The 18,477-nt window shown below is 45.0% G+C and overlaps 1 protein-coding gene across 3 annotated transcripts in view; it reads left to right on the plus strand.

The window, feature by feature from the left end:
- The window catches only part of Kiaa1841 (KIAA1841 ortholog), a 64,476-nt gene extending 53,823 nt beyond the window's left edge, over nt 1-10,653 (plus strand). Inside the window, exons 22-23 of one of the 3 annotated variants that reach the window (XR_004946075.1) lie at nt 8,857-9,075; nt 10,623-10,653. Coding sequence is in view for 1 of the 3 variants with exons in the window: in XM_036201386.1 (XP_036057279.1) it covers nt 8,857-8,890 (34 nt within the window). In the remaining 2 variants the exon portion in view is untranslated. Of the gene's footprint in view, nt 1-8,856; nt 9,381-10,488; nt 10,518-10,622 lie in introns of those variants that run through there. The other 2 variants (XR_004946074.1, XM_036201386.1) reach the window with 2 other exon arrangements.
- Nucleotides 10,654-18,477: the final 7,824 nt, after the last annotated feature.

An 18,477-nucleotide genomic window follows, 5' to 3' on the forward strand; every position in this document is an offset into this window, starting at 1 on the left:
GCAACCAACCATTAAGCATTTCCCAGGCCAGAGGCCCTGGGTTCTCTAGCCAGTCTAATTCTAATGGGTCAGCTCTCCCAATCTCCCCAAAATCTGGTCTGTAGAGAAAACCAATCCTGAGATAATGTTACAGAATTATTGGGAGTGAGTAAATTAATAGTTGTAAATATTTAATACAGTAACTTTTGGCTTATCAAAATCTCTCCATAAATACCATCTATTTATTGTTGTATTAATACTTACTTAGTTGGAATGTATTTTCAATTTTTGTTTGTTTTTTGAGACAGGGTTTCTCTGTGTAGCTTTGTGCCTTTCCTGGATCTCGCTCTGTAGACCTGGCTGGCTTCAAACTCACAAAGATCTGCCTGCCTCTGCCTCCTGAGTGCTGGGATTAAAGGCGTGCGCCACCACCACCCAGCGTACTTTCAAATTCTTTAAGGCAAAAGTTTATTGTACCTCATTCTATAATTTGAATTTCTAAGTGTGTGTGTGCGTGCGTGCGTGCGTGTGTGTGTGTGTGTGTGTGTTTAGGAAGAGTCTTTTCTTAGCCTTTTTGTCAGAACTGTCCTCTAGCCCATCTGCTAAGTTAGTTTGGAAGACTGCCCATCTCCCACAATGCCACAATGCCCACTATCTGATTATCATCCATGGAGGATCAGGGTCCTTGTTCTGCGGTGATATCTGGCCAGCTGGCTTGTCCTCAGCAAGAATCTGATTCCGTCACTTTAGCCCAAATCATCCTCCCCCAAGGAGTTCCTCTTAGTTTTCCATTCTCAGAACCCACACTGCTCTTGACCACAACTTCTTACTTGTCAGGCTGTGTTCATAGCTGAGCCCAGTTTCTCCATGGCATTGGTCCCTGAACTGTCACATGGGGCCTGGTGATGTCTTCCTGCTGTGCTCTAACAAGTACCATTGATGTTTTCCTTAAACAGTGTGTTTGTGTTTGGACTGGAAAGGAGTCACCTGAGTTTGCTTCTCCCCACCTCACCACCCTACCTGTCATATCTTTACAGACAGTTCTACAAGAGTTGATTCTCCTGGCTGTAACTCCAACTTCTTGTAACCTGTTATACACAAAGCAACTCTGGTGCCTTAAAGTATGAATAACTTTGTATTCATACTTTAATATTCATAAGTTGCCACTCTGCTTTACTCTACTCCACTCAGCAACCCCAGGATGGACCCAGGCTCATAGCTTAGGTTTGCAAGTCCTACTGCGGTAACTTCTCCTCTTACTGACCGCAGCCACCTGCTCTCCCCAGGGAGTAAGTGCAGTTCTTGCTTTCATATGAGCGACTCCCGTTGTCAGCACAGCTGTCTAATAGGCCACATTTGGGCTTAGATGTCACTTCCCCGTGGGAATCCTGTCCACTGCCCAAGGAAAAACAACACTCCCATCCCATCACAGTTTGTTTCTGTAGGTGCCTGACATCGTGACTCTGATAACAGTGCTTGCCTGTTGGTTTGCAGCATCTCCTGTTATAAAGTGTGAGACCCAAAGAACAGACAGAATCTTCCTGACTACCTTAGTGTTCCAAACCATTCAGTGATCAGAGGAGATGACACAAAGCTGTGTCTCTCTGGAGGTCACCTGCAGGTTGTCTCTCAGGCCTGGACTATGCCAGCATAGCAGCACTGTCTTTCACTTCTTCTAGATTCCCATCATCTCACAGTGGGTCCTTAAGACCAATCTGTCTGTCACTCAGAGAGGGATATACCAGTTTAGTTCCATGTAGACCGATGCCAAGAGAGTTCTGCTGAAGTCATAATGTAGAGTAAATAAATAAGCTGCAGCGTGGCCATTTGATCTCTTAAGAGCATTCTAAACATGGGTGCTTGAGTAGTGAGCAGGCACTGTAGCATTTTAAAGGGAGACACCATGAAATTACAGGCACCCCTCAGTCTCACCAAAGTGACTATTTTGGGGGCTTCCATCTTATTCCTTTGAGATGGAGTCTCTCATTCCCCTAGATCTTGCCATTTTTCTGCTGGGTTGATGGCTAGAAAGACCCAGCACTGGGTTTATCGGTACACACAGCTATAATCAGACGTTTATGTGGGTTCTGGCAATCTCAAAGACAGGATTTCTCTGTTTAATAGCCCTTGCTGTTCAGCATCCCCTGCCTCTGCCTCCTGAGTGCTGGGATTAAAGGCATGGGTAACCATGCCCAGCACATGGAATCATTCTTTAAGCCTTACACTTCATCCACCTTTTTCTGTATAAAAATGTTTAGAGTTTGGGAGGTAGATGAGTGGGTGCTTGGTGCCTAAGCACAAAGGTCAGAGTCCACCCCCAAATCTGTGTAGAAAAGCAGGTGTGATGTCTTTGCCTGTGATCTCAGCCACCGGGGAGGCAGAGAAAATGGATGAGCAGACTCTCAGAGATGACGCCTCTGAGCTTGACCAAGTGTGTGTAATGAATGTGAGAAAGGAAAGCAGCTGGAAACAGTGCATCCAAGGAATTCCCCGGAAATTAAGTACATGCATGCATTCACAGGCATAATTATAGTAATGCTGCGGAGAGACAAAGTCTTGAGAAGGATGACTCATCACTCAAAAGGAACCCACTAAGATCCACTTACCAGAAGACGTGAAGGGCAAAGGCAGTGAGTGCTCAGAGGGTATCCTGTCAGCCACAGACACGTTGAGCAAATTGTCTTTCAAAGAGACAAAAGAGTGTGTGTGTGTGTGTGTGTGTGTGAGGGGGGGGGCGCTCATGCACCTCACCATCGTGTACAGGACAGTATTCTTCTACTTGTTTATGGATAAACAGACCCACAGATGGCAGCTTGTCTAAGGGCACACACACACACACACACACACACACACACACACACTCGGTCTTGCCAGCATACTCGGTGACACTGTTACTAACCATCAGTATATGTAGCACATGTAAGCACTCAGAAAAACCACTGTTATCAGACTCCATAGAAGGTTAGGCCTCAGATCATGCTGTCCATCCACCTAGAGGTTGGTGCTCAAGTTTTCCTGACTTAACTCCCCAGTAATCTGCCTGCCCCCGTTCTCTGAATTGTTCTGCACCCAGGACATTCACGCAAGCTAGCAGTCTCCAGCTTCATTAGAACTGTTCTGTATATGTAAGAAATAGCTGAAACCAACATGGCAGTTGGCTTGTTAGTTAATTTTGAATGAAGTTGTTAATTGTTTGAAACTCTATTCTTACCCATGATCGATACATTTTCTCTAAAGAAATTAACAACATGAATTCTTTAGTAAGAAATGTAGTCACCTGTCCAAAGTGCTTTACATCAGGAATAAATATGTGAGATAAATATTGTGTACCATTAGCCACAGTCGTTGATAATGTGTGGAATCATACACTTAGGGAAGAAATCCGACTCCCTTGTCAGCACTGGAGCTAAGTTTGTTTTTGTTTTTTTGTCTTTTTTTGAAATTATGCCTCATTTTGTCTGACAAGTAAGTACTGATACTCTTCTAATAGTGGCTCTGGAGCTGGGGGTAGCATTGTATTTTAAAAGTCACGAGGGACTCGTGTGCAGGTGGATTAAGAAGTACACTGGTGTTTGATATGGTAATGTTTAAATGGCCGGCACTGGCCTCCACCACACATGTGCTTGGGAGCAGAAAGGAATCAGGAAATCCTGGGCTCTGATGCCTGAGCCTTACCTTAAGGGCTGTGGCCTAGGCCATGTGCACGTTCAGTTTTGAGCATTAGCTTTGCGTAAGCATGCATAAGTGAACTGTCTGTGGGAGGAAGCAGAGTACTGTGGGAAGAGCTGACAAGGGTGCAGTTGCTAAAACACAGAAGTCTAGAAGGAAGTGAGAAGGGCAGACAAGGAAGGCCACTTTCAAGATTACTTTTACATTTTATGCCCTTCAAAAGCCAGAATTGCCTATTATGAGACTGTGGGTTTGCATATGTATTTCCTCTACAGGTTCTATAAGCAGAGTCTCTGATTGTCCTGAAAAAAAAAAATAAAGGATTAAAAATGCTTAAATGGTCCAAATGAATTAAAATTAATCATAGCAGACAGATCAGTGCAAACACTTTAGAAAATAAAATATTCCTCCTTTCAGCAAATACTTTTGTTAGCTTAGAAAAACCATAATCTCTCATGTACAAAGTTAGCTTAAATGTTAAGTTCCAGATTACCTAGCCCACAACACCCTGCACTCTGACCTGTGTGGTTGCCTGGCTGGCCAACTTCACACCAAGGTGAGCAAGACACACAAATATGAGAAACACATAGATTTACCCCAGTGTGTCCATAGATGTGTTCAGAGATGAGAGAGGGGGTAGTTACAGAGGAGAACACAGCATCCATGTACCCATCACCTAGTAACCCAGCAAAACAGTAGTAGATGTTTTGTTAGAAATAAAACATCCCATATACACCCATCCTGTCACTGATAATCCTTTATCTTCCTTTCCCAGAAGTGAACATTTCATTGAATTTTACATTTACTGTGCCGATGCATATCATTATGTATCTCCATATTTTGCATCCACAACATAAGAGTGTGTGTAGGCTTCATGTAATGACCTCATCCTGTACACATCCTTTCATAGATCCTAAATTATACCTTTTTGAGTAATATATTTTCTTATAGGTAACTAAAACTTATTTACAGCTACTCAACAGAATTCTAGTTTATGAATCTCCTAAAATACATTTCTCTGTTTCTTGGCAGTAATTGTTGATGTTGTGTCTCAGGCTTGTTTTTGGTTTTATTCTTTTTAGGCAGTGTCTTATTATGTGGCCCAGGCTAGCCTCAAGCTTGCAAGACCCAGGCTGGCTTCTAACCCATGTTCCTCCTGTCTCAGCCTCTGGCATGCTGGGATTACAGAAGTGTGCCACCACACACCCAGCTTCAGGTTTTTCCCCTTAACATTCCAGTAAATTGTTTTTGTGTATATATTGGTTGATGGACATGCACATCTTCAATTTGTCAAGTTTTCCTCCAGAGTTGTTCCAGCACAGGCTCCTACCAGCAGCACGTGAGACCCCCATTCACTCAGCCACCAGCAGTTACATCAGTCAAGACAATCCTGTTGCAGTAATAACACAAAATCTCAGCAGCGTACTTCCTGAAGCTCTGCTCATCATAGTCACTAAGGGAGCAGGCTAATGAAGGCTCCATCTGACACTCACCAGGTACAACTGCAGGCCCTGAAATTCCTGCATAGCAATCTGCCCTCACATGTAATTGAGCCAGACAAGTCATATTTTCAGTGTGAACTTCAGAGAGTTCCCATTCCTACCCTTGAGATGTTAATATTGTAAATGTTATTACAGATACTACAGGTACTGACAAACTATGATTTCCATTTAGCCCAGACAGAATGAAATAGTGTTGTCATTTTGTTAGTATGACTGAAGGAGGTTAAGTGTATAGATAGATGTTTATTGGTCACTTGGGTTTCTTCTCATTCTTAATCCATTTGTGCTGCTAATTACAACACCATAAAGTAATTTATAAAGAAAGAAATATATTTCTCTTAGCACCAGAAGCCAAAATCCAAGGTAATCTCATGATATGTAGCGAGGGACCCTGTACTGCATCCTCATTCAGGAAAGTGTGGAAGGCAGGCTCAGCCAGTGCTCTGTAAAGACTCAGCTGCACAAGGTAGCACACACCTGTAATAGCATGCAGGCAGGAGGAAGGCAATTTTGAAGCCAGCCTGGGCTACAGTACGGTAAGACTCTACGTAAAAACAACAAAACAGAAGCATTTCTTAATACTGTCAAATTGACAGCAGCTGAATTTTGGAGGGGACAGATGTATTAAAATCCAAATAGTATCTTTTCCTACTGAGCTTTAAGACTTATTTCATATATATATGAATGTGCACACTTTATACTCTGCATACTGATCCTTCGTTGGTTATATGTATTATAAATACCTCCTACCTTTCAAAACATGGTATTTCTTTACATTTTGTTTAAGCTTATTAAAGATTCATAGAAGGTTTTTTTTTCTTTTTTGTTTAGTTTTCCATGTTTTGAGATGGTATCCCAGGCTAGCCTAGAACTCACAGCAGTTCTTCTGTCATCTGTCTGTATATCTGTCTGTCTATCCATCCATCCATCCATCTATTTATTTTTGAGACAGGATCTCATTGGGTAGTCATGGCTATTCTGGAACTCGCTCTGTAGACCTGGCTGGCCTCGAACTCACAGATCCACCTCCTCTGCCTCCCAAGTGCTGGGATTAAAGGGTGCACCACTACACCTGGCAGTATTGTCTTCACCTCCAAAATCATTTTTACGAACTGGAGCCAACATACCTGGAGGAAGTTAATTTAGACTATAATTGTATATATTAACTTCTCTCTATGATTCCATCTCTTTAAGAAATCCTTTTTGGCCCTGATATTTACTGTAATATTTGCTTTTAGGAGTTTTTAGATTTATCTTTTTCATCTTTAGGTGGGATGCAGGAAGGAGGCCATCACTAGACTGATGAGATTATCTCAGATTGTGGTACTGTGTTTGGTGTGAAGTGAGACCTAACTCTTCTGTTGACAGAATGACTCCCTTCACAGTGACTGGCCACCAGGGCCGCCTCCCACAGTGGGTCTGCATGTGTAGCCTATGCCAGGCGTATTTTGTTGAACTGATTTCTTTGTCTAGTTCTGTGGTCAATTCATTAAGATTTGTTTATTTGGGTGTATGAGTATGTGAATGTGTGTGCAGTACTCACAGAGGCCAGAAAAGGGCATCTTATCCCCTCGAGGTGCAGTTACAGGCAGCTGTGAGTCCCTGACCTGAGTGCTGGGAGGGAAGCAAACTCAGTCTCTGCAAGAGCAGGCAGTGTCATCTAACCACTGTCTAACCACTGAGCATCTGTCTAACACCACTATCTAATTATTGACACGTTATAAAATGCCTTTTAGCTTGTAGCCACCTCATGTATTTTATTGCTTTTTCTTAGTAGTTTACATTGTTTATATATTAAAGAGTGTGAACAGACCATATTGGGGAGACAAAAACTATGCCAGGATTCTCAAGAGAGGTTTTACTATAAAAGGAACTGGTCACAGAGACATTAAAGACATTTTAAACTAACGAGAGGATGTGGAAGGAAAAGCTGACTAACAGAAGAAGGCAGTTAGAATCACTAGAACCTACAAGCTTGAGGAGGCGCTTCCAGAGGTGTGTTTCTAATAAATTCCAAATTTTTCAGGCCAGCAAGATGGCTCAGTGGGTAAAGGCTCCTGCCACCAATCCTGATGACCCGAGTTCAATCCCTGAGACCCACGTAGTGGAAGGAGAGAAAAGACTCCTGCAAGTTGTCCTCAGGCCTCTACTCTCCTGCCATGGCATACATACATACATACACTAAATAAAAGTATAATAAACATTTAAAAGTAAATTCCCATTTTCTTCTGGAACTAAAGAAATACTTTATACATTCATATGGAAAAATAATCTATTCGAACCTTTAGAGAATTCAGGTTAGTGAGGAGGGTATACTAGCCCTGCCAGTGTGACTGTGTAATGTCTGAATCTGCACCTCTGTGGGGCTAGCACAGGGATTGCTACAAGGCCAGCCTCAGCTACACAGTAAGTTTCAGGGCAACCTGGGCTAGAGTGAAGCCCTGCCTGAAAAAAAAACTCTGCCTAACCTAGGCTGAGTGAAGGCTAGTGATGGTAACATGATCAGGCTTGTGTTCAGTCCTGAAGTGAAAGCCAGCACCTCTCTCCTGACTGGAAGTCTGTAGCAGGGAAGTTCTGCCTAGGTTTTGTCCTGCTGACAGGTCAGTTCATGCTCAAGGCCATTGGTCTGGAGATTTTTCTGAATTCTGGCTCCAGGTCAGAATTAGAACACAGCACATGGGTGAGGTGTATCTCACTCAGGCTTGTGGCTGTCTGGGGACTGGCTGTTCCATGAGCAGAGTCCCTCTGTGCTACACCATAGCTTTGTGGCATCAGGGAGGCTTCTTAGTTCAATTACACGTGAGTCCTGATGTTAAACAGTAGAGGTACACCCCAGTGTCATGCTCCAATCAAAGAAGATTTAGATACACCTCCACAGAAAGGGGGTAGAGAATGAAGGGTACACGTGGAGAACCAACCTAGGGAAGAAAAAACTTCATTAGAGGTGGAAACTGGGGCCCCAGCCATGTCCGTCAGGAATTACTGTTCCTTTACTGGGCTCTGTCATTTTCTTTGGTCCTAAGTGGAGGAATCAAGGTGTGCATTTGGATTTAAGATTGTCTTACTGCTGGGCGGTGGTGGCACACGCCTTTAATTCCAGCACTCGGGAGGCAGAGCCAGGCGGATCTCTGAGTTCAAGGGGCTACAGAGTGAGTTCCAGGAAAGGTGCAAAGCTACACAGAGAAACCCTGTCTTGAAAAAAAACCAAAACAAAACTATCTTATAAACCACACCAATTCCTTGAGGATGACAATACCTCTCAGAAGTTAAATAGATGCCTGTGATGTTACCTTTTACCTTTTTAATGTTCTTAGAACAAATATGTTCTGCTGTACATACACCCCTCTGGGATGATAAAAATATTTCTCAAACTTTTAAAATTGTAATAAAAGCAATTTTTAAAATAAAGTTTTGCATGTCTGAAGAAGAAAGCAAAAGTAAGACACAATCTGTAGTACTGACAAATCCTTGAGATGCACTAGAAAGCCCACAGACAAGCTCAAGAACAATGTAGTGTATTACATAGTTGGCATCTCACATGCCTGGGACAGCTTTTCCTGAACAGTGCCAGGACAGTTGAGCACAGCGTTTGAAAAAGAGATGGGTTTTGGCAGCCCCGTATACTAAGCAGGATAAAGTCCGCACACACTAGAGAACTCTGCATGAAGAATGACAGCCTGGGGAAACGCTGCCTGTTTCATTACAGCCGACAAACAGGCAGTAAGTTAAAATCAAGATGAAAATAACAAAAGAGAGAAAAGCCTAGTGGAGAGCTGCGGAGATCCTGGCTGCTGTAGCACATCTGTAATCCCAGCTGAAGCAGAAGAATCGCCAAGAGTTGGAGGCCACCCTGGGCTATTTAGTGAGTTCTCCATCAGCCACAATGACCACCCTCTCAAAGACCACGGAGGAAAGAAAGCAGAAGGTAAGACACCTCACAGGAAAACAGGCAAGTGTTCCCGAAGAAGCGGAGGGATGCAAGTTAAAGACACTGAAGTGTCGGTTCTTAGCTGTCTTAGAATTTCTATTGCTGCGGTAAACATCATGACCATAAACAACACGCAGAGAAGACCGTTTATTTCCTCTCAGCTCTCAGGTCACACTCCTGAGGGAAGTCAGGGCGGGGATTCAAGGTAGCAACCTGGAGTCAGGAGCTGATGCAGAGGCTGTGGAAGGGAGCTGCTAACTGTTTTGCTACTGGTGGCTTGCTCTGCTGCTTATAGCACCCAGGACACCAGAGCAGCTCAAGGTGGCACCGCCCACAGTGAACTGGGCCCTCCCACACTGGTTAAGAAAATGCCTCATAGATTTGCCCACAGGCAGATCTGGTCAGGGCATTTTCCTCAGCTGAGGTTCCTCCTCTCAAATGACTTTAGCCTCTGTCAAGTTCACATAAAAACTAACTGGCACACATGTTCCATTCTGAATATAATCATGCATTGTAGAGCAAGGAAACAACAAACCACAGAACATTGAAAAACTAATTAACAGGAAAACCAAGGTAAGATCAAAAGGTAATTCAGATGATGCCGGAAAGTGAATTTAGTAAGTATCCTCAGATAAATTAAAGATGTTTTCCTTCCATAAAGTAAGTCCAAGGTGACATGAAAAAGAATGGAGGACTCTGAATGGCGAATAGCACTATGTTAAAGAAACAGTTCAGTTCGGTGTAGTAAAGTGCTAAGCGATGGAGTATGTGGATACTTGTACTACTGACATCAGAGACGGAGCTGTACATGCAGTAGTACTGAAATCAAGGAGCAGCAGCCAGTGATGGAAAAGCCAAAAACACATAGGGAAGGTCATGTGGACACTGAATCTACCCTAGCATTACAGCATCAAGTTACTGATGCTCATTGATCCCTTAACCCAGCTGGGTCTGAGAAGGAAATTCTGTCTCTGTAAAAATTATGGGCATGGGTGTGTTGCCATAATTGGCATATTCATACAGCATACTCAGGAAGACACAAGAGGAGGTGTGCTTAACACCAATGTGCTTTAGTTATGAGCGTAATCCAGTAGAAAAAATACTAGGAGAGAGTTCTGTTGATGGTCTCTTTGCAGCTCTTCACCACCTAGAAATCAGTGCGTTGTGTGCAGAGCTAAGTCAAGCCACCACCATGTCCCTGAGCTTGGTTCCTCAGAACTCATCTAGAGCTTGGTACAATGGCACACAACTGTAATCCCAGCACCACATAGGAAACACTTGAAGCAAAGATCCCTAGGAGCTGGCAGACTAGCTAACCTGATACACACAGGTGCAAACAAGAGAACCCATCTCAAGCAAAATGGAAGGTGACCAAGCCAAGGTTACACACACACTGATCTCTGTCTGTAGTGGATAGCCAACCCAGCATTGGCCTGGAAGTTCCAACCCCCACTGAGGCTTCGGTGATGGTCACACCCACAAGGCAGGGTGGAGGAGGGAGCGGAAGACCCAGGATCGAGAGGAGAGGCCTCTCTTGGTTCCAGGACCCTGGACGCTGGAGGGAGACCGAGCAGAGTTCTCCAGAGAACACCGCCGGACTGCGCCATACCTTTGCCAGACCCTGCAACCTACCCCTTCATTTGTAAGTTACCCCACAAAATAAACCTCCCTTTTAACTACGTGGAGTGGCCTTAATAATTTCACCAATATCTGTCTGCACTTATACATGCATATACATAAACACACATCAGACAGATACACATTTTTAAAGATTTGTTTTTATGAGTGTTTTGCCTTTGTGTTTGTCTATTCACGCCTGGTTCCTGCAGAGGTCAGAAGAGGGAGCTGGATCCCTGGAACTGGGAGGTTGTGAGCTGCCATGTTGGTGCTGGGAACCAGATCCAGGTCCTCTGCAAGAGCAGCCAGTGCTCTCCCTCTGACACATTCCCAGCCCTGACACAAAGATTAAAAAGGAAATTAAAGGAACATCAGTGGGAAGCAGAAGATGATGAGTGATACCCAGAAGGCCGGGGCAATGGTCTGAACATCAGCGTTTGTGTCTCATTAAACCCAGTTAGGAGAAGCGTGAGGAGATGTTCTAGTTCCTTTCTCCATTGTCACCCTTTAGAAATGAGAACTATGGACGTGAGGAAGCCAGACTGGACTGTTCTTGAATCAAGACTTGGGGCATGTTGCATTGGTTAAAAGTGGGTCTTTGAATTATCAGATACCTTGGTTGTGAAATAGGTTTATAAATCCCTGTTCTTTTTGCTGTAGCCCACTATGTTTCCTAGTGGCTGTACCCAGCAGGACTGCATAAGAGGTTGATTGGACCACAGGCCTGAGTATGAGGTGTTTGGAAGGGTCTATGCTTGACCGTAACTAGCAAGGGGGAGGTCCTTTGCTCCACCCCTTGGCATTGTTATAAATAGACCTTTGGAATAAAGCTCTGGGCCAGTGGATAAGGATCCAGGCCCACCCGGGTCTATCCTGTGTTTTCTCTGTTTCTCTCCTCCCTATTTCTAACTAAGTCTCTTATCCCTCATTCCTCAAGAGTTCCTGGGGTAAATAAGGGGGCTGGTCCTCTACATCTTTTAGTTTTTGTCTATACTTGAACAGACAGGTATTTTAAGAGTGTCTTTAACAGTAGCTATATTTCCCCTACTTTTTGCCAGCAGTACTCCGGTTTGTTTGGATGTTAAAAATTCACATGTCCTCACCATGGTCTGGCCCTTTTGTAAACAAGCCCAGAAAGTGAGATTTGATTTGTTCCAGCTAGTGGTGGTGAGCAACTGCCTTGTGGTGATTTGTTCAAAAGTATGTATGGGGTTATGGGCCATGAGAGGTGAGGAAGGGTCTGGTGAAGTACTTGAAGGTGGTAATGTCTCTAGTGTTTTTAAATGGGCGTGCACTTCTCCTGGGAGACCTAGAGCATCTTGCTTGGAGCAGCTGAAACCATACTGCCTTCCCTAGGGGAACCAGAGGACAAAGTTGCCACATTTTAATAACTAAAAAGGGAACCATTTGAGGAAATGTACTTGGGACAGTTACTTGCAAAGACTTAATTTTTCTTACTGCTTAAGATTGTTCAGTTGGGTTTTGTTACAACTATATACTTTCTAACAAACCATAAAGGGGTTTGGCCCAGTTAATTCTAAATTCTAGTGGAAACATTTTTTCCTTTTTTTTTTTTTTTGAACTTTTATTGATTTTTGTCTTTGTGGATTTCACATCAAGCATTCCAATCCCACTTGTCTCCCTGTCCCCTCACATCCACCCTCTGCCCTTGCAACCTCCCCCTCAAAAAAACAAAACCAAATTTAAAAGAAAAAGAAAGAATCTTGTCGTGGAGGCTGTAGTGTGGCCCATTGGGACACACTTTACCTTCTAGTCCGTTCATCTTTACTTTGAGTGTTCCTTGCCTGAGTCACTGGTCTGGCTCCAGGCCTCTGGTTTCTGCTACACCGAAGATAATGGGCTCTCACTGGGGCTCCTCTTGGATATCCTGTTGTCCCTGTTGGAGATCCTGCAGTTTTGCATCTGAAGGCTCGTCCCCTTCACCTGCTCCAACAGTTCACAGATGAGGTGGATGGACTCATGGCCCTGGTTCTGGGCCTGGGTGGTAGCTGGGTGGGTCAGCCTGCCAGCTCTCCCTCATCGTCACCATCCACTCTACAGCAAGGAGTGGAACAGTCCTGCTCTCAGGCCCGTGGGCCCTGGGTCCAGTTCCCCTGCACTCACACCATCAGGGTGTGAAAGCTCCACTGTCTGCCCAGGCAACTGTGTAGGCCCGGGTCTCCCCATTGCTGGAGAGAGCATGGGGGAGGGGTCAGCTCTCTTCCTCCTGTGCCCTCAGGGGCTGGCTCACCTGCACAAACCCTGACACACACAACAGGGTCAAGCTCTAGTGTTCCCCAGGTGGGGTGCAGAGCCAGCCTGCTCCCCTGCGTGCCGTGCCTCCCGTGGTGAGAGGCAGGGCTAGTTCTCTCACTTTTGTGACCAGCTCTTGTCTCCTGCCTCAAGTAGCAAGGGGCGAAGTGGGGAAGGCATCTTTCCCTCACCCATGCCACCCCATGGAAGATGAGGGACCAGGGGCAGCTGTTACTCTCACTCCCTTGGCTGGCTCACCTGCGTCCAGACATCAGGATCAGCTCTGGAGTGCTGCCCAGGTGAGGTGCACGCCTGTGGTGAGGGGTGGGGCCATCTTCCCTGAGGAGGGGGCAGCTCTCTTGCTGCAGTATACAGTAATCCCAGGGCCAGTGAAGTACTGCCGGGTTCCAATGACCCCCCTGTTGTAACACGGCCATGGACATTATCACAGATGGAGCTGCAGCAGGACCACTGACCCAGACAGGGTCCCTGGCAGCAGCCCAGGTCCGAACATCTCCATGGCCGTGGTAGCAGGACCAGCCACCCAGATCAGTATGGGTGCGGAAGCAGCCCTGGTCTGGATGGCCAGGTTACAGAACTGGCCACTCAAGTAGGTTTGGCCCCAGCAGTGGCACAGCCCTTGGACACCAACATGGTCACAGGTGGTGGCCCAGACCGTGGGCATCCATGTGGCCTTTGGTGGCAACACAAGCCAGCACATCAACACAGACCACAGACTCAGACATGGTCCTCGGCAGCAGCCAGGGCCAGGATGTCACCATGGCCCCAGGGGACATTTGAGTGGCAGAGCAGGCCACTCAGATTGGCATGGCCCCTGCAGCAGCATGGTCCTCGAATACCAACATGACCCCAGGTGGAGGCAAGACTACAGGACTCTGCACAGCCCTTGGTGGCAACAGGAGCCACAGGCATCAACAGAGACCCCTTGGCTGCTTCAGGGATTCAGAGTCTTGGCCCAAGACCTGGCCCTAGCTAATGGCCCAGGTCCAAACATCACCAGGTTCACATCAGCCTGTCCCTCACCACCCTCACCTCTTCAGATCCACCTCTCTCCCCAGCCCATGACCCTTGTGCCTCTCTCTTCCATTCCCCCAACCTGTACTGGCACACCATAATGGTGCCCGGTCACCCAGGGCCAGGGCCAGGGCCAGGTAGTGCTTGGTTGAGTCCTGCCCACCCCAGCTGCAAGGCATGGCCTGGAACCGTTGCTTTTCTTATCTAACGTACCCGTGCCTATACACCTTGGGTAGCACCTGATATTAGGGTACCCCACTACCCGGCGCCAGAGGTGTCAGGTGGGTTCCTGGTTGGTTGTACCCCATCAAAAGGTCTGGGGGTGAGGGGCAATCTGTGTCCTCCGCCAGCTCAGGCCTGGAAGGGGCCAAGCCGCTTGTGGAAACATTTTTGAAGGGTTATTTCAGTTACCCTGGTAAACTGCTTAGCAATTAAGAGACCACACTACTTTTGCAGAGGACTGTTTGGGCCCCAGCACCCAAATCGGGTAGATCACAACTGCCTGTAATTCCAGTCAGGGCTTTCCAGTGCCTCTGGCCTCTGTGGTACCTGCACTCACGTGTACATACTGACATGCCGACCCACATACAAAGCCAGGCATAGCAATGCATTATTCAATTAACTCGTGTACTCAGAAGGTAGAGGCAAGTGGATCACTGATCTCTGTGAGTTTGAGGGCAACCAGGGCTACATAGTGAGATCCTGCCTCAAAATAATTAAAAATAAAGTAAAAACAAAAACAAAAAACAATAGAACTTCTAAACTTACAGAAAAGTTGCAGAAATGGTGGGAAAAACTGCCACACATGCCCAGAAGCCACAGCTAAGCTCTGTGCATTGTGCTAGGAATGCTCATTACAGGTAAAGGACCCAGCCTTGCCATGTCACTCTGGGATGCTTTAACCCCACCCAGTTTTGACACCTCATGACTTCATGCCTTTGGAGTGATTTTATGTCCGTTTGGGGTTTCTTCAGACATGGCTGATGCCAAGGGAAACATGGGTGATGTAGGATGGCCTCCACTTGAATGTCCTACTCTACCCCCCAGGTGTGGAGATTACCCCTCCAGCATCTCTGGTGCTTTAAAGATCACAAAACACAATCATTCTGTGGCATAGCCCTCTAGGAACTTGTCTGAGTCACTTTGTTTTCAGCGCCACATGGTGTCACTGGAGGCGGTGTGAGATTTCATCACGTAGTTATGTCGTCTTCCAGCTCTCTCCATTGTCATATTACTTTTCCCTTTTTTGTTGTTTTGTTTTGATTTGTTGAGACAGAGTCTCTCCATGGAGCCCTGGCTGTCCTGGAACTCGCTCTGTAGACCATGCTGACCTTAAACTCACAGAGATCCACCTGCCTCTGCCTCCTGTGATGACATTAAAAGTACATATCATTATGCCTTGCTTGCCTTTTTCTTTGTGATGAGTAGATACTCATGTGGACTTCCATACTTTATTCATAATCCCATTTTCCAGTCCTAGGCAAGTGACAGCAGCTGACCTTTCTTTGGTCATTAATATGAGAGTTGCTAAAAGCATTTCTCCCAATTCTCTCCTACTATAAAAGTTACATTTAATTCATTAATGTCTCAACTTTTGGCATATTGGCATGCACCTGTACTTGGGAAAGAGTACAGGAAAACTTTGAGTCTGAAGAGGGATGGGCAGTTTAAGTCAGTCTGAACTACACGAGAAGATGCTTTCTCAAAAACCTAAAACTATAAAAATCTTCTGTAGGAAACAGCAAAACTTCAGGATGCTAGATTTAACAATAATTTCTTGAACATGACAACAGAGGCCCACATAATAAAAAATATACAAATTAGACACCATGAGAATGTCTTAATGTGTATAAGAGACTCTCGGCTGGATATGACAGCTTATGCGTATAACCTCAGAAGTCCAGAGGAGAAGCAGAAGGACCACAAGTTCAAAGCCATACAGCAAGACCCTGTTTCAAAATAAATAAATAAATATGAGCAAAGGAAAAATGCAACCAAAGAATCGGAGAAAACATTTGTATATCTTATATCTGAAAGTGGTTAAGCCCAGGACAGAAGATACCTGTAAGTTCAACAACAAAATAAACAGCCTGTTTAAACATGGGCAGAAGCCTTTCTGTGATCTGAAAGCTTATGTCCTCCATCCCCCAAATTCATGTTGAAACTTAGTCACTAATGGGAGGGACGGCTATTGCCAGGAGGTGCGGAGTGGGTTATTTCATAGGTAGACAGTTTCAGTTTTGCGGGAGACATTTGTAGATGAATGGTAGTGTTGGTCATATCCAATGTGAATGAATCACTACATAATTAAATAGGGCTGACATAGGACTGCAGATGTAGCTCAATTGGTATAATATCTTCTCAGCAATACATGAAGCCCTGAGTTTGGTCCCCAGCACCACTTAAAATAGGGGTAGCACATGCCAATGATCCCATCACTCCAGAGACAGAGACAGATCCTTTTGGATCAGAAGTTCAAAACCATCCTTGACTATATAATGAGTTTGAGGCCAACATAGGCAACATGTGATCTGTCTACAAATAATATAAATGGTAAGTTTTATTCACATATTTTACAACAATAGAAAATGGAGTGTAAGTAGATGAAGCTTCTTCCAGAAATCTTGGATTATTAAATGAAAATCATAGGGCCAAGAGTAGGCTACCTGGCACAGCCATATCTGATGGGAATGGCAGAAGTCATAAAGCCAGCACAGCTGCTTGACAAAGATCCAGCAGAGCTGAGCCACATGATGGCTGCCATGCCACCTTTGGTTTTCATCTCCACCTGTTACACACTTGGGGCACTTTCAAAATTTGTACAACTTGGGGATATTGGGTTGATGGAAAATTCCTTATGAATCATTTATGCCTTCTCCCAGGAATGCTACTTCTAAGCTTCCCCAGGACAGGCCTGAACATACTATTCCCCACACACACTTTGAGGGAGATATCCTTATCTACTTGAAGGTCTTCCTTACACCTTGGAGGTTGTGACACATAAAGAAGCCACCAGAGGTCTCTTCATGAGGCTTTGAGACATTCTTGAAACATCTGTCCCTGTACTTACACTGGAATAAGATATTCAAATCAAAGTAAATTCAAAAGGGTCAACAAGATCTGGTGGGCTAGAGGAGTTGTCCACAGTTCAGATTACAAACCTCTTCCCACTGTCCACTCAGACAATTCCATGGCATACAACTCTGCGCTACACAGAGCATAATGATGAGCAAAGTATGGAGTGGAAAGATGATAAAAGTAAGGTGTCAGGACCTCCCTCTGTTAGAAGTTAGCTCATGTGGAGCCACTATAATGTCATATGACCAAGGAACAACAGAATGCCAGGATTAGACATATAGACAAACTCTATAAAGATATAAATGTGAATATTTATTTATTATGCCAGAATTTGAATAATATCTGCAACAGCTTTATCCTGAGGATTTTTCCTGGGCACTCTGACCACTAAGAGTTAATAATACACTGCTTGAGACATGGCAAAATGCCTGGGGTGGTTGAAGATTTTGTTTTGGTCTAGTGTCCTTTAAGCAACCAAAGCAACCAGTCTGAGCACAGGCTGTCATATGCCTCTAGATTCTCAAAAAATTGGGTTATGGGGTTTATGAGTAAGAATGATAACTGTTTATTAATGATGTCAAAACTTGAGAAAAAAATGATTGGAAGTGATAACTCTGTTCTGTCATAGTTTTTTAATGATGACTAAAAGATGAGCAAAAGGAAGTGAAACACATGTCCAAAACCAAAAATGATGTATGATCTATGTTTTGGAACATCATGAATATATCCCTGCTAACTAAATTCTGCATAAATAAACACTCTGGCTGTTAGTCAGTCAGGCTGCAAGATTCTCCCGACCACCATGGCCTGGTTCACTTCATTCCCCTGTCGACTCCTTACACCCTCTACAGGACCTTCGACCTCCGGCCATGGCTCCCCGCAGCTACCCTCTAAGAGTGGTTGGTTAAGGTGGCCCCAAGCCCCTCTGAAACAATACTGCTGTTCCAAAGATCACTGCTGTTGAGTGCCCATCAGAACCACATGTTAAGACCATGGGAGACACCATGTGCTGTGGCCACAGGACACAGAGAAGTCAAACTGGAACCGAATTGGAAGCTCTTCCCTGCTGCCTAGCCCTGGTAGTGCCAAAAGCTCCTATGTAAGATGCTGGTGAGAATTGTCATCAACAGTTAACAGTCAGACTCAGCTGCAGACCATGTGCAACAATACTAGCCGCCAGGCCAGATGACCCCACTGCTGCAACCGTCTGGTGTCAGGGGTACACGACTGCTTTCTGGTTACATTCAATATCTGCTTCAGAAACTCAGGGTTTCTGCTGTTGTGATAAAACACCATAACCAAAAAGTAAGTTGGAAAGGAAAGAGTTTATGTGGCTTACACCTCCACATTGCTGTTCGTCATTGAAGAAAGTCAGGACAGGAACTCAAACAGGACAGGATCCTGGACGCAGGAGCT

This window comes from Onychomys torridus, chromosome 10 (genome assembly GCF_903995425.1).
Source record: "Onychomys torridus chromosome 10, mOncTor1.1, whole genome shotgun sequence".
Lineage (NCBI taxonomy): Eukaryota > Metazoa > Chordata > Mammalia > Rodentia > Cricetidae > Onychomys > Onychomys torridus.